The 17,378-nt window shown below is 38.8% G+C and overlaps 1 protein-coding gene across 3 annotated transcripts in view; it reads right to left on the bottom strand.

The window, feature by feature from the left end:
* VPS37A (VPS37A subunit of ESCRT-I) overlaps window positions 1-17,378 on the bottom strand; it is a 46,770-nt gene that overhangs the window by 22,715 nt on the left and 6,677 nt on the right. For all 3 annotated transcript variants that reach the window (XM_004452082.5, XM_004452081.4, XM_058289969.2), the window contains exons 2-4: window positions 5,827-5,901; window positions 3,374-3,488; window positions 2,669-2,769 (exon numbers count right to left, since the gene is read on the bottom strand). In XM_004452082.5, the coding sequence (XP_004452139.1) occupies window positions 2,669-2,769; window positions 3,374-3,488; window positions 5,827-5,901 (291 nt within the window). The remainder of the gene's footprint in view (window positions 1-2,668; window positions 2,770-3,373; window positions 3,489-5,826; window positions 5,902-17,378) is intronic.

Consider the following 17,378-nt stretch of genomic DNA (forward strand, 5'->3'; position numbering starts at 1 on the left):
CAGTAAAAAAAAAAAAAAAAAAGAAATGCCTGCAACAGGGGTTAAAAACTGTCGGAAGAAAGCAGGCTACCAAAATAACTTGGCTGTAAACAATGGCTGCATTTTATGGAAAGGGAGAATGATGCAGAATCATTCTGTGGATAATCATTCCCTCAAAGAAAGTGTAATGGTCAGTATTTCATGTGTTAACCTGGCTAGCTTACAATGTCATGAAAGCCCTGTACTGTTGCCGTGAGGATATTTCATAAATAGATTTGTATCTTTTACCAGTTGATTGCATCTACAGCTGATTGCATCTACAATCAACAAAGTAAACTGCTCTCAACAATGTTGCGGAGTCTCCTCAACCAATTAGTTGGAGGTGCTTAAACCCAGAACTGAGGATTTCAGAAGTCAGAAAAAAAGAATTTCTGCCCCACTTCAGCCAGCCAGCCGGCCTCCGCTGGAGAATCCCATTTCACCTTTATCGGAGTTTCCAACACGTGGCCTACGCCATGGCATCTGGACTTGGCAGCCCCATGGTCACGTGAACCAATTCTCACACAAATCTTTCTTCCACATGTGTGTCCTGTCTGTTCCTTGTCTGGAGAACCCTAGTACAGCAGTGCTAAGTCCTAACTGAAGAAATGGCAGCCATGTGCCTGGTGGGCTTCTGAGTTGCCCCAGGCCAGTGACTCCTGCGTGCCTGCCATTTCTCCCTTTTGAGCAGAAGGGTCCTTAGCGGTTGTCTTTGTGGTGAGGGGACGCTGACCTGTGCCCTTAACTCACTCGTCTTCCAGGAACACGACTGAGGAACCGTCTATGCCTGAACTAACTGTAACTTAGATGAAGGAACTCTGGACCCCAGCATGGTAGATCGTGTCGTGTGATGAAGGCTGGAAGCCCTTGGGAGAAAGGATGAGTGCATTTCTGCATGGGGGACAGACATGAATTCTGCTGGCTGAAGGAGAACTGTCACAGACCGTATTTTCCAAAAATGGCCACAGAGTTATTCCCCGTCCCACATGCTCTTCCAGAACTCTGCCATTCCCTCCCCTTCGAAACAGAGGGAGCCTGAAGTCACACAGTGCAGCAGAAATGATGCTGAATGGCATCCAGGGCTGTCATAAAAGGCCATGCAGCTTCCATCTGGCTTGCTCACTCGCCTGGGATGCTCATCCTTCGAACTCTGCTGCCACGTGGCCAGGAAGCCCAGGTCACGTGGAGAAGCCACATACAACGTACCAGCTGATAGCTTCAGCATCAGCCAACCATAACCGCTAGACATACGAATAAGGGAGCTTCCGATAACTTGAACCCTGAGACTTGGCGTCATGCCAGCCCACGCAAAAAGTCGAACAAAAACAAGCTATCTCGGTTGACCCTGACCAGACTATAGATTCCTAAGGAAAATAAATGTTGTCAACATTTTAACCTTAAGTTTAGGGTAATTTGTTTTGAATCTTTAGTAAGTGGAACATACATTTACTCAGGAAGCTACTGGAAGGCTAACCAAGAGATTAGGCAATAGCCTGAAAAAGGAAAACATAAGGTCCAGGAAATGGAGAATCCAATACAGGAAAGCAGTCATTGAAAGTAACTAGTTCAGAATGGAGGAAAAATAAAAGGGAGGGATGTTTGCAGGGAAAAAAATCAGAACCTAGAAATTACCTGACAGGTTTGATGATGTGGGAAAAAATGATGTAAGAGATATTTTTTCAGAGCTGCTGAAAGGTATGGAAAATTCAACAGATGTTTTAACTAAACCAATGGAAAATTGAAGGAATTATTAACTCCAGAAACAAGCAAAAAATTATACCATATGGGAAATATAACATGGTGAAGTACTTAGCAATGGACAGTTTTTATAGAGCCAAAGTAATAAAAAACCTGTTCTGTACCCCAGAGGGAAGCGTGTCTTAAATCGAATCCATGCCTGGGTGTGAACCCACTGTTAAGCAGGACCTTTTGAGGAGGTGGCTTCAGTGAAGGTGCGGCTCAGCCCATCAGGACGCGTCTTAACCCTATTACGAGGAGTCCTTTATAAGCAGAATGAATTCAGACAGAGCGGGAGAGAGAGAGAGAAAACTATGGGAGCAAGCAGCCAAAACTCAGCGGAGCCTGGCAGGGAGCTGAGGGGCCAGGAGAGGCCGCCGTGTGCACGGCCACGTGGCAGAGGAGCCAGGACCAGGGATCACTGGCAGCCACCACAGATCACAGTTTTGGGGAAGAAAGCATCACCTTGATGTTACCTAGGTTCAGACTTTCTCTTAGCCTCACAACTAAGCTAATACATTCCCATTGTTTACGCCAACACATCGCATGGTATTTGCTTGAGTAGCCAAAGAAACTAAAACAAGACCAAATATGGATAGAAGTGAAAATGATATCATTTCAATGGGAGATGGATGAAGGGAGGTTTGTGAAAGACAGCTAAAATATTCATGTATTGTAACAGGATGTCAACAGATAGTAACTAGATTGAAAGAATCAAGAGACAGCAGTATGTATACATATTTAGAAAAGTGAAAGGAAATATTAGAATCGCTAAAAGAGTAAAACACAGTTGGCTTCAAAAAGTATCAGAGAATTGTCCTTCTAACACCATTTGATTATTTAAACTATATTTTGATTACTTTAATAAAAATAAATATAAGCAAACATTTTAAATTATTATAAATATGCTTACTATGGAAATGATGTTGAAGTGGGAGCCAAAACTGGAGGATTCTTCCAAAACTCATCCAAGAGACTCTGAATAATTTTTCCAAGATCTGAGTGCATAGTAAACTGAAAGGCACAGTAATTCAGGATCATTAAAATTACTTTCAGAAAAAGAAATTATGGACATTAGGGACAATATCACTCTAAAATTTTTATCTTAATCTACTTTTGGTGGTCAAGAATTAATAGAAAAGTAAAGGATTTTGTGTCAACTAAAAACATATGCCATCAACAACTCAAAATATTTTCTCATGGAATCAATCCCATAAATATTTGTTAGTTATAGCAAATCAGGCTGAAGTCTAATGAATAATGAAGCTGAAATATTTTCATACTTCACTATTTACAATAATTTGAAAGTTCAAGGGTAAATACGGAAAGCCCATTTAAGTTACTGCCTATAATGTTAATCAATCACATATATGTCCAAAGAACCTGAAGGCATATTTGAATGTTATTGCCTCCTAACAACTACGGAATGACCCAATGTGAACCAAAGGTTTAACATCAACAGGTTCTCAGCACTGAAAAACAATCTTCAGTCTTAAATAAAATTATTGTTATTCAGTATACATAGAAAAAAAATTTTTTTTGCACCTCAGATTTCTAAAATATTTGGAAAATGAAAATACCTGTTATACTCTGAAAAAAATTTATTCCATATACATACATTGTTTACTAATGGACAGGTAACATACACTCCTTGTTTATCCATTAAGTGATGCCGGATTGGTGGATAAACACTGATCACTGGTTTTTCCTGAGGAAACTGAGGAGGAAGCAATCTAACAAAGATAGAACAGACAGAAAACAAAAACAGACAGTAAGTGTTACATTATCCTAAAGTTACACAACCCTAAAACAAGCTAGTTAAAAGCAAATTACATTTTCATACTCTTGTTTAGATTATTCCATAATGAGTGCTCTATTATAGTTACTGAACTGATTAAAAATACACAAGAGGTTACACTTTGACAAGACTATACATTCAATACAGTAAAACCTTCTCAATGAGGAATATGTACACCCTGAATTATAGAATATTCTTCACATCATGCCAGTTAAATGTTTTCAAACACATTATACCAAGCTATCAAAACCTCAGCTAAAAGTTAGGTCACACATTCATCACTCTCGGGTGAATCCTATCAACATAGTCTGGCTATTTACTGGACCAAACACTCTGACCACATAATTTTCCTTGGGGTTTTTCTACTTTGGAAATGTTGCCTAGAATTATTTCACTACCTATGGAATTTCAAAAGAGTAAGTATATAAAACAGATAGTACTTGGAATGAAATGTTGAAGCTGTCAGGATTCCTTGGTTCTACATGGCAACTTTCTAAACTTCCCAATTAACATCTCTCTCCCAAATCTAAGGCCAATTGCATGGCTTTAAACAAATAAATATAGATTCTCAATGCAAAAAAAGTGAATATCCTAACGTTTTGTGAATTAAGATGGGATTTTACTGATATGGAACCTTGTTTTCTCAATCTCTAAAATTCAGAAGAGTATTTTCCTTTAATCTGACTTTCTGTTCCTCTGCTTGCTCAGAAATTGTATATTGGCAGCATTATCAAAAAGGGGAAAACTGGGTCCCAGTTGGCATCTCCTGCTTAGCTCTATGTGGGGCATCTGATGAGACATACTACTACTTCAGTTACATGGCTGAAGATGTTAAACCAGTTTGGTAAAACAGCAACGAAAGGCCTTTCAAACCTGTGGTGGTACGAAGATATGTGTGTGTACCCCAGAAAAACATGCTCTTAAATCTAATCCATTCCTGTGGATATAAAGCCATTGTACTTTTTGTTGAGACTATTTCGGTTAAGGTGGGACCCACCTCATTTGGGATGGGTCTTAATCCTATTACTGTAGTCCTTTATAAATGAAATAAATACAGAAAGAAAGAGAGAGAGAGAGCAAGTGAGAGTGAGAGCAAGCAAGCTTGCACGCACATGCGTGTGCCATGGAAGCAAGAAGCTGAAAGCAATGAAACCTGGAAGAGAAGGGAAAGACAAGCAGACGCTGCGGTGTGCCTTGCCGTGTGACAGAGGAGCCCAGGATTGCCAGGAAGAGAGCATCGCCTTGCTATCTTGATTTGGACATCTTCTCAGTCTCAAAACTGTAAGCCAGTAAATCCCCACTGCTGAAGCTGAACCACTGCATATAGGTATTTGCTTTAAGCAGCCTAGGAACCTAGGACCCCAATCAACCTAAGTTTTGTATCCTGTTTATGTCTTGTGCTATTCACTATCTATATACCTATAATTTATAGGTTGCTGTGAGGATTCAAAAGCTCATATATGTTAAGTTAACCTAGCATCATGAGGGGCATGGTTATATCTTCATGCTTTAAACAATTCATGTAACTGGTATTTAATAAACATGTGCAGGCACTAGTCAGAGAGGACATGAAAATGAATAAGAAATGGTCCCATCTTCCTGTCTCACCTGGCCCAAACACTTGCCACAGGAGCCAGCCATCTTACAAAAACTGATGAAATAACTTAAGTCTTTCATACTAAAGATTAATAATTGCATTTATGGCTACATGGGTACTTCAGAAATTACTTTATTCAAGCATTCCTTTTTGAAACTTGAGTGATATCCTCATAGTTTTATTTTTTTCACAGTTTTATTGTTAACTTAATTTTTTTCCTTAAAAATATTCAGCAATTAAATTAAGCTTTGAGCTTTCTGGTTAATTTAGTATATCTGCTGCTGAAAATTTGAATATTTTAAACGGTTTCTGATGTAAAAGGCAAATATATCTCCAATGGTGTCCATACACGATTCATTTGGCTATTTATGTCATTAGTATTTTTATTCTTTCTGCCTTCCTCCAGCTAAAAGTTCAGTGCAATTCAATAAAATTATTACAGTATTAAGGATTATTAGTACATCTTTTATTGTATTTCCCCTTCTATAGTCCCTTTTTTACAGCAATATAATTTTTAGTGATGTGTTTCAAAAATCTTTCACTAAATTGTATAACATTTTATAAATTGTAGTTATAAGAAAGGAATATTTGAAATAAGTTCCCTCTAAATAGTTTGCTTCTAAAAATTTTTGTAAGAGAACAATTACATGAAAAAATAGGGTACAATTCTACTCACATATTAATGTTAATTGTCAGGTTGTTTACGGTGAATGGTAATCTGTACTCCACATCTTTCTGTATTTCAGCTATACTGCAGGAGAAAATTTGAAAAAAATTTTTACCCAAAGTTACAAAACCTTTAATGTCAAAAGCAAATGTTAAATGCTAGAAGTTACTAAAACTTAGTTACTTTTAATTTTAGCATAGATCTTGAGAGTCAATATAATTTGTATCTTGAAAGAAAAAAGTATCATAGTTAGAAAGGGTTATCAAATAAATGGTGTATTAGTCAGCCAAAGGGTGCTGATGCAAAATACCTAACCTCTGCGTGCTGACTTCCTTGGGCTGCAGCTTAAGACTTCAGCATCAAACTCCAACATCGGAAACCCTCGACTCTGTCCTTTGCCATGCCTTTTATCTGTGAGTCCCCACCCCTTGGCAGGGAGAGTCCCCACCCCTTGGCGGGGACTCACAGATAGAAGCCCTAATGACATGTTCCAGTTAAAGTCCTAATCATAACTTAATCATGTCCAGGTACAGACCAGACTACAAACATAACCCAACATCTATTTTTGGAATTCATAACAATATCAGGATGCTACAAGTGGGGAATAATATTTTGAAATGGCCAAAGGGAAAGATAGAATGTTGATGTAATGAGTCAAGGATAAAAAACTCTTGTATTAATGCTATCTTGGTTTACTATCACTTTATTCACTTCATCATTAGTAAAAACAACTGTGAGCCTTCTGGTTAACTTGCACGAAATGAAAGACTCTGTGGCCTGTACTTTGCCCAAATTGCAATAGCTGTCTGCAACTACTTGAATTCTAAAATGTAAACTTCCTCTGTATTTTCTGTGTGTAAATGTATACACCATCTTTTTTTTTTTTTGCAGTACCCAGGACTGGGGATTGAACCCAGGAGCTCATATATGGTAAGGTAGCGCTCAACCACTGAGCCATATCAGCTTCCCTGAGTTCCTTTTTTGTTTGTTTTGCTTGTTGTTTGTGTTTTTTTCAGGAGTGACTGTGAACTGAACCCAGGATCACCCATGTGTTAGGTGAGTGCTCAACTGCTTGAGCCATATCCGCTCCCACCAAATATTTCTTAATATAATAAAATCATATCTTACTAATGAAAATGAAATGACTAAATTCTAAGATTAGTTCCTGAGATCAAATCATTTAGTCATTTGTAAACCAATGTTCAGAGCAGCATTGTTCACAATAGCCAACAGGTGGAAACAACCCAAGTATTCATCACAGATGAATGGATAAACAAAATGTAGTATATATATATATATAATGGAATATTATTCAGCCATAAAAAAAAGAATCCTGCTCAAACTCTTCCAAAAAACCGAGGAGGGACACTACCTAACTCACTTGTGAGGTCAACAACACCCTAATACCAAAGCCAGATAAAGATTCTATATAAGAGGGAAGCGGATGTGGCCCAGTGGTTAGGGTGTCCGTCTACCACATGGGAGGTCCACGGTTCAAACCCCGGGCCTCCTTGACCCATGTGGAGCTGGCCCACATGCAGTGCTGATGCACACAAGGAGTGCCCTGCCACGCAGGGGTGTCCCCACGGAGGGGAGCCCCACGCGCAAGGAGTGCGCCCCAAATGGAGAGCCGCCCAGCACAAAAGAAAGTGCAGCCTGCCCAGGAATGGTGCTGCACACACAGAGAGCTGACACAAGATGATCCAACAAAAAGAAATACAAATTCCTGGTGCCGCTGACAACAACAGAAGCGGACAAAGAACAACACACAGTAAATAGACACAGAGAACAGACAACTGGGGCAGGGGAGGGGAGAGAAATAAAATATATCTATCTTAAAAAAAAAATTCTGTAAGAAATTGATACAACAGGCCAATTTCTCTTATGAATATAGATGCAAAAATCCTCAACAAAATACTCACAAATTGAATCCAACAGCACATTAAAAGAGCTACACACCAAAAACAAGTGGGTTTTATGCAGGTATGCAAGGGTAGTTTGATATAAGAAAACCAATTAGTTTAATACACCACATCAACAAAACGAAGGAAAGAAACAACATGATCACCACAATTGGGGGGGAAAAAAGGCATCTGACAAAATCCAGCATGCTTTCTTGGTTAAAAGCTTAGAAAAACAGGAAAAGAAGGAATTTCCTCAACATGTTAAAGGGTTTATATGAAAAATCCACTGCTCATACTCAATGGTGAAAGACTGGGAGGTTTCCCTCTAAGAATTGGAACAAGACAAGGATGCCCACTATCACCACTGTTATTCAACACTGTACTGGAAGTTCTAGCCAGTTAGGCAAGAAAAAATAAAAAGGCTTCCAATCAGAAAGGAAGAAGTAAAGCTTTCACTATTTGCTGATGACATGATCTTATATATAGAAGGCCTGAAAAATCTACAACAAAGCCAGTAGAGCTAATAAATTCAGCAAAGTGGTCAATATGCAAAAATCAGTAGTGTTTCTATACACTGGTAATGAGCAATCTGAGGAGGAAATCAAGAAAACAATTCCATTTACAACAGCAACTAAAAGAATCAAGATCTAAGAATATACATTTAACCAAGGATGTAAAGGACTAGGACACAAAAATTATAAAACATTGCTAGAAAGATATCAAAGAAGAGCTAAATAGATAAAGGACATTCTGTGTTCATGGATTGGAAGACTAAATATCATTAAAATGTCAATTCTACCTAAAATGATGTACAGATTCAATGCAATCCCAAAATTGCAATGGCCTACTTTGCAGAAATGGAAAAGCCAATTACCAAATTTATTTGGAAGGTTAAGGGACACCGAACAGCCAAAAACATCTTGAAAAAGAAGAAAAGTTGACTTCTTGACTTTAAAGCATATTACAAAGCTACAGTGGTCAAAGCAGCATGGTACTGGCAGAAGGACAGATATACAGACCAATGGAATCGAACTGAAACTTCAGGAGAGTAGACCCTCACATCTAGAGCCAAATGATTTATGAGAAGGTTCCCAAGTCAACTCAATTGGTCCACTTTTGCCTCAATGGGCAAAAGGCTTCAAGAGACATTCCTTATGGATATACAAACAGCTAAAAAGCACATGAACAGGGAAGCAGACTTGGCCCAATTGATAGGGTGTCCACCTACCACATGGGAAGTCTGCGGTTCAAACCCTGGGCCTCCTTGACCCGTGTGGAGCTGGCCCATGTGCAGTGCTGATGTGCGCAAGGAGTGCCATGCCATGCAGGGGTGTCCCCTGTGTAGGGGAGCCCCATGTGCAAAGAGTGTGCCCTGCAAGGAGAGCCGCCCAGCGCAAAAGAAAGCGCAGCCTGCCCAAGAATGGCGCCACACACATGGAAAGCTGACACAAAAAGATGATGCAACAAAACGAGACACAGATTCCCAGTGCTGCTGATAAGGAGAGAAGCGGTCACAGAAGAACACACAGCGAATGGACAGAGAGAGCAGACAACTGGCGGGGGGAAGGGAAGAGGGGGGAAAAAAAAAAGTCTGGACAAAAATAAATAAATAAAAAGCACATGAACAGATGCTTAACATTACTAGCTATTAGTGAAATACAAATCAAAACCACAATGAGATACCATTTCACACATACTAGAATGGCTACTATTAATAAAACAGAAAATGAGAAGTGTTGGAGAGGACATGGAGAAATAGGAAGATTCATTCATTGCTGCTGGGGATGTAAAATGGTGTAGCTGCTATGGAAGACAGTTTGGCAGCTCCTCAGAAAGTACAGAATTACCACATGAGAGGGCAATCCCTCTGTTGGTATATACCCCAAAGAATTGAAAACATGTATATATATGAAAACATGTATATTTATGAAAACATGTATATATCAAACAGATATATACACAAATGTTCACAATGTTCATTATTGACAATTGCCAACACGCGGAAGCAACTCAAGGGTCCATCAAATGATGAATGGATAAACAAAATGTGGTAAATATAAAGGAATATTATGCAGCCATAAAAATGAAGTCCTCATACATGCAACAACATGGATAAATCTCAAAGACATTATGCTGAGTGAAATAATTCATACACAAAAGGACAAATATTTTATGATCTCACAAATATGAAATAACTAGAATAGGCAAACTCATAATTAGAATCTAGGATATAGGTTACCAGGGGCTGGGCTGGGGGTAGAAAATGAGGAATTAATGCTTAATTTGTACAAAGTTTCTATTAAAGTTGATTGTAAAGTTTTGAAAATGGATGGTGGTGATGGTAGCATGTTATTGCAAGTGTAATTAACAACACTGAAATACACATTTGAATGTAGTTAAGGGAAATCTTAGGTCTTACATATGTTACTAGAATAAAAATTAAAAGATAAAACACAGGACCACGTAACAGTGAACCCTACTGTAAATGATGGACTTTAAAAAAATTTTTAAAGCAATAAAATACCCATTTTTTTAGAAGTTTCAAATGTGTTGGAATGGAATTATGGAGAAATGATGGAGAAATCTTAGCTGTAGATGAGCTTTCACTTTAACATCTCATGGAAAGGGGGTTATTCAGGAGATATAAGAACTAGGAAGAGACCCAGAAGGTATCTCAATATTAGGACTTTGATATAATTTTTATGAGTTCCTCTTTGTGGATCAGGTTTGAACTAAGATATTGATAGCTTCCCCAGGTGTGGACTCCAGATAATCAATAAAATGGCCTAAATTTTTTATTCCTCTACGTTATTTTAGGACTCTAAAATCTTAATAGCGTCAAGAGAATACTGGTCAAAAAGATGCACTTGTTCAAAGTCAAGTAGAGTATCTTAGGGATTTGGAAGCATAGCCAGGCTTCTTGGCCTCAAAAGCCTGCCTGTTTACTTCCTGGGTAATCACAGGCAAGTAACTTCATCTGGTTTTCTGTGTTTTTTTAAAGATTTATTTACTTATTCCCCCACTCCTTGTGCTCGCTGTCTGCTTTCTGTGCCCATTCACTGAGTGTTCCTCTGTAACCGCTTGTCTTTTCTCATCTTCTCTTTAGGAGGCACCAGGAACCGATCCCAGGACCTTCTGACATGGGAGAGAGGCACTCAATTGCTTGAGCCATCTCAGCTCTCTGGTTTGTTGTGTCTCTCATTGTCTTTCCTGTTTCTCTTTTGTTGTGTCATCTTGTTGTGTTGTGTCAGCTCTCCATGTGGGCCAGCTCACCTTCACCAGGAGGATCTGGGAACAGAACTCAGGATCTCCTAAATGGTAGACGGGAGCCAAATCGCTTGAGCCATATCTGCTTCCTTCTCATGTTGTTTTTATCAGTCAGAGTTTTCCAGAGAAACACAACAGGCTATGTGTTTAAACGGATATATGGCCATATATATTTATTATAAAGAATTGGCTCATACAGTTGTGGGGGCTGGCAATTCGGAAACCTGTAGGGCAGGCTGCAGGTTGGAAATTATGTAAAGAGCTGATGTTGAAGTCTTGAGTCCAAAATTCTTTGCTCTTAAGGCCTTCAACTGACTGGATGAGGCCCATCACATTTCTTAAAGTGAACTGACTATTGATGCTAATCCCATCTATATAATACCTCATGTTAACGTCTACACCAGTGTTTACACAAACAGCTGGACACATAACCCAACCAAACTGACACAAAATGAACCATCTTACTGTCTAAGCCTTTTCTGGCAAATGGGAAATGGTGATATTAAAAGCTTCAACTCAAAGAATTACTAGTAAGATAATGCACGTAGAGCCCTCAGCATAATGCCAGATACTTGCTAAATAACAGTCAGCTATTATTAAACATTTAGAGCATCCATCTAAGTTGGGGACTTCTAAATTTATAGTATTAAAGTTTAAATTGATCAGTTTTTCAGAAATCATTTGGCTTTTACAAAAAAGTTTTATAGGTAACAAATCAAAGTGAATTTGAATAATTTTTACTTAAACCATTAGCTAAGAATGGCCAATTCATTTTTTCTATAAATTATATTCTTGGCACAGAAGGCATCAAAAAGTAAATGGAACACCAAGGAACCAAGCGAGTCTACAACTGGAAGCAGAAGAATCCCATCCATCAGCCATGTGGGATCTAAGTCCCCTCTCAGTTAAGAGGTGGAGTGGGCATCGCCATCCCAGGGTCCTCAGGATGGAGGAATAAAATATGGATTAGAGTGGCCTTACTGGTATTTGGAATACAGAATTATTATGACTTTAGCAATGGAAGAAATTATACCACTGATGTGGAGACAGTGGCCACGGGAATTGCTGAGGGCAGGGAGAGGGAGAAAAAGGTGTGATATTGGGGCATTATCAGGATTTGGAGTTGTCCTCAATGATATTGCAGGGACAGATGCAGGACACCATACAGCCTGCCATAACCCATGAATGGACTTGAAGAGAGTATAAACTACAACATAAACTATAATCCACACTGTGTAGCAGTGCTCCAAAATGTGCTCATCAAATGCAATGAACATACCACACCGATGAAGCAGTTGTTGACCTGGAAGGAGTGGGGAGTGGGGTATATGAGAACCTCATATTTTTTAATGTAACATTTTGTGTGATCTATGTGTCTTAAAAAAAAAAAAAAAAAGATTAAATAAAGGTGATACTTTAAATCCCCCATGTTCTTGATCCAAGACAACTACTGTTAACATACAGGGATATAACTTTCTAACCTTCATTCTGCCTTCCGAGCCTTATTTAAAATAAAAACAGAACTATACTGCACATATAACTTTGTAACTTGCTCGTTTCCCACTCAATTCTATATCAGTAAATGTTACTTTACAATATCATTTTTAAAGACTGTACTGTGTTCTACTGAATGATCAAACTATCATTCAACCTATTCCCTACTGTCTTAAGTCTTGTAGGTTGCCATGACAATACCACACAATAGGCTGGCTTAAACAACAGTAATTTGTTGGCTCCTGGTTTCAGATGTCAGAAGTCCAAATCAGGGCTGCTTCATTCTAGCATCGGGAGCATTCCAGCTGCTGGCAATCCTTGGGGTTCCTTGGCATTCCCATCACATGATGACTGTTATCTTCTCCTTTCTCTTCTAGGTTCCATTGACTTCTGGCTTCTGTTTCCTGCTGTGACTTTCCTATGACTATGTCTAAATTTCTTCTGCTTATAAAGGATGCTAGTAATCCAGATTAAGGCCCACCCACATTCAGTTGGGTCGGCACCAACATCACCTTCAAGAGATACAATTTACAACCGGCTCAGACTACAGGACTGCGGATCACAACCAAGAACATGTCTAAATTGGGCACAGAGTTCAACCCACCACACCTACTAATAGATATATAGATTGTTTCCAATTTTTACTATTATAAACCATGCTCTGATAAAAATTCTTACAGCCACATCTTTATGCTGACAGTAATACTACTTTGTTATATCAATATTTTTGAAAGTAATTCTGTATCATATCACAAGAGAAAATTTAAATATCACCCCCACCCCCATTAATAATATTATCCTCTAGGTTCTCTGAGAGAGGGGAATTCATGGTTTTACCTCAATAGCTCTAATTCTGTTTGGTGCTAAATAAAGCTAGAATAACAGATAACTCTGTTAATCAGAATGTGTGATAACTGGCATCCTTATTTCTTTGATAGTCCATAAAACTGTAAACAAAGAGACCCTGAAAAACAAGAAAGGTACTAGTTATGGTTAAAAGATTCCACTTGTAGAATAAACTATCATTCATTTCCTAGTTTATATTTTGATTAAACCTGGATTTCATAGGTGAGACTCAGTTCAACTGAAGAGTTACCATATATCAGGCACTTTGCAAGACAATGGAAACACAAAGATGGATACAGAATGGACCCTGCTATGTGAGAGCACACAACCTGATGAGAAAGTCAAAAAGATCATTTCGATATATGGATATCATGCATTTTCCACATGTTGGGAAACTCAAGTATTGTTTGTAAGTATACCTTGAAAATAAATGCTTCAGATGCTTAAAGACGGTAGATGGAGAATAGACAATGTCTCCATGAAATATCAAAACAAATAAAAAGCAAATCATAACAGGGATGGAAACAAGAATTACTGTGAGCCGACAAGAAATTTTGAGGAATCCCTGAAAAAGAAGAAGATGAGATTAGACATAAGGAGAAGGATGGGGGGGGGGGGAGAAAAAGAAAATAAACACAGATACTAATCACAACCCAAAACATAAAACCAATATAAAACTAGGAGCAATTTGAAGGTCCTCCAAGTAAACAAAACCAATGCATACCAACAGTCCAGAAGAAGAGGCAGGAACATTTCTCAGGCAGTAAATAAGAGACATATGTGGAACGACAGATAGGCTACATAGCTCTCTTTTCCTTGCTTGTTCTGAGCAACAGACAGTAACAACTGCACTCAGAACAAAACGGTGAGGTAGCCCTTAAGGTAGAAGTGTCTCAAAAAGTGATTAACCCCTAGGAAGCTACTGATTCCCAGAAAAACCTCATTTCCAGAACACAGACTATCAGCTTGCCCCATACAGAAGCAAGCTATACTTCTTCCTTTAATCTCCAAAGGCAGCCTATGATAAAGAGAGTAAGTGTTCACACTAATTATAAAGAAATGCACATACCAATAGATTGTACATGCATGGGGCTGTATAACACAGTGAACCATGTGGAAAGAGACAGATGTGGTTAAGAGGGAAAATAAGAGCGTTTGCTCATGAACTGTAACCACTGTATAATACTAATATATGGTGTTAATAATATGGGGCATGTAACCAAAGGAACCCCATGGACTATGGTTAGTGGTAATATTCTTACGGTGTTCTTTCATTATCTGCTACAAATGTTCCACAGCAATGTAAGGTGGTGATGGAGGAGTAGTGTACTGAAGTTCTACATATTATGCATGATTGTTTTGTAAGCTCACAACTTCTTTAATAAAAAGCAATGTGTATATATATATAAATAAAATCAACAATTTGATGATAATATGCTGCAGTGTGGGTCCCTGTCTCTTCTCTCCTTCTGGGACCCCCGTGTGTGCCTGTGTGTGCTCGCACGCGCATAACATGCTTGATATTGTCCTACAGGTTCCTCAGGCTCTGTTCACTTTTCTTTATTTTTTTATTACTTTTTCTCCTCACACTGGATGATTTCAATTGCCTTATCTTCAAATTCACTGATTCTTTGTTCTGCCTGCTGCAATCTGCTGTTGAACCCTTCTTGGACATTTCAGTTTCACTTTGGTCTTCAGCTTTGTTTGGTTCCTTATCATTATTTCCATCTCTACCGGTATCCTCCTTGTGTTCATCTGTCGTTTTCCTGATTTCCTTTAGTTCTTCGAAAATATTTAGAAACATTTGTTTAAAGTCTTTGTCTAGTAAGTCCAAGTCTGGTCTTCCTCATTGATAGTTTCTAATGCTTTAATCTTCTTTGCCTGGGACATCACTTCCTGTTTTATTGTATATCTTATAAAATTGAAAACTTGACATTTTTATATTTTAATGTGTTTTTGATGGAATCTGTTCCTTAAGGCATCTGTTCCTTAAGCATTTATTCAGCTAGTGCTATGACAGTTTTTCTTGAATGCCAGTAGCTAACAAAAAAAAAAATAAGAAGAGAAAAAAAGAAAACACCTTTCACTGTCTTTGCATACTGACCCTCGGGAGTTCTCTCTGCTTCAGAACTTATCCATACAATGGGTTAGAGAAACTACAGCCAAAGCATTGGGCCTCCCTGATCCTTTCTTGCAACTGCCTTGTCCTGCATACACATCTGCTCCTGGGAATTTCCCCATTTACATGGATATGAATGCTCCTCGTCCCTAGGAAACAGTTTCCTCCCGGTTCCAGGCACTGCACTGGGTGTCCTACAGCCAGCACTCCCTCTTCCCAGGCAGCACCACCCCAGTGCTCTCGCAGAGCTCTGCAGGGAGCTCGGGGAGCTGCCTTCCGCGTGCAGGCCAAGTTCTGGAATGACGAATCCCTCGGATTGGGTCTGGCCCAGCACGTGAATGAGGGTCACTCTGCTGCCTCCAGAACCAAGACCAGCGATCCTCACTGAGTGGAGCTGGCTCTGTGCTGAGCTGGACTGGCCAGGTGGGGTCCCACAAGATGCTACCTCTTTCAAGTGACCTTTTTCATGATTCAGTGCTCATGATTCTGTTTGGTTTGAGTATCAAACTCAAACCAAAAAGCCCACAAAAAAAGCAAAAACAAACAAAAAAGTGGAAAATGCAGGGAGACAGAGTTAACAGAGCAAAGAGAAAACTATAACTTTGTGTGATTAATATCCTTAGAGGAACAAAAGAGCAGTTACATACACATATTTATACACATGCACAGCTGATATAAAAATGGATCATTGTGAAATCAGAAATTTAAAGTAAATAGCTGAAATAAATCATTCCACGATCTATCCTTCTCTTGGGAATTGTTGATGCACTTTAGTAATATTAAAGGCTTTGAGAAATTGTAAAGTAAACAGCTTGACTTTGTTTTCCAAGTATATTTAACTCGGATTAAACTACTTTCATCATATTTTTTTTGAACAGCGTTCTGCAGAACACAGGACTGTAACAGAGATGCAAAGGAAACTATAGGAACACAGAAGAAAACATCTTTTTAAATGGGGGATAATGATTATAGGATTTTCTGGGGGGAAAAATACCTGAGCCCCATTTTAAAAGTCAAATCAGACCTAACACCCAGGGAGTGGAGTAAGGGAAAGAAAGTAGCATTCTGGGCAGAGGAAGCAGCGACAGAAAAGCTCCACAAAAGAACAAGGGGTCTAAAATGTCTCCGGAGCCTTTGCCATCCTAGAAACTGCACGGCCTGTTTGTTACCATCTTTCCAGCAGTCACACAACCATCTTCTGTGGTAACGAGGCACTGAGCTGAGGAAGCCGGTCTTTTCCTGACAAGAGTTGAGAAACTACTGAGAGGAATGATATGCTCAATTTGTATTTCAGAAAGATTACTCTAATAGCTATGTGGAAGAAAAAAATTGAGGGAACAAGAATGGAAGCAGAAAGGGTAGTTAGAACCTGTGGCAGTGGAGAGAGGGCTGAGTGTAACTTGAGGGTGACCCAGGTTTTTGGTACAGGCGAGGGGCAGCTCGGAAGTTATTTGAGGCAAGAGAAGGTGGTAGGATTCAACTAGCAATGGAGAACTGTCCATGTCATAACTTTTTTTAAAAGCAGTTACGGATGATACTACAAATGGGAAGATTAACTAAAGATAACACTTGGGCTGCTAAAACACATTTAGGAAAAATTTTCTTAACATGCTTTTACTGTGTCATACAGTCTGTAATTAAAAGTTTTAGTCACTGGTTACAGACAATATGACAATGTGTCAAATTAAAATTCACTTAATTGTGGAATTGTTTAAGACATAATTTCAAAGTTCATTGTAAGAGTTCAGCATCTATTTATGGAGTAAAAAATGTTGACACCTTGTAGATTTCTATAGCTTTAATAGAAAATGGGGCTAACATTCCACATTTCCTGTGGAATTTTTCATTGCAACAGGGTGATTCCCTCCCATAAAAGAGCTATAATTTCAAATATCTATAATGTCCAGGTAATGTAAAAGTGAACGCAGTTG

The sequence above is a fragment of the Dasypus novemcinctus genome, chromosome 29, assembly GCF_030445035.2.
Source record: "Dasypus novemcinctus isolate mDasNov1 chromosome 29, mDasNov1.1.hap2, whole genome shotgun sequence".
NCBI lineage: Eukaryota > Metazoa > Chordata > Mammalia > Cingulata > Dasypodidae > Dasypus > Dasypus novemcinctus.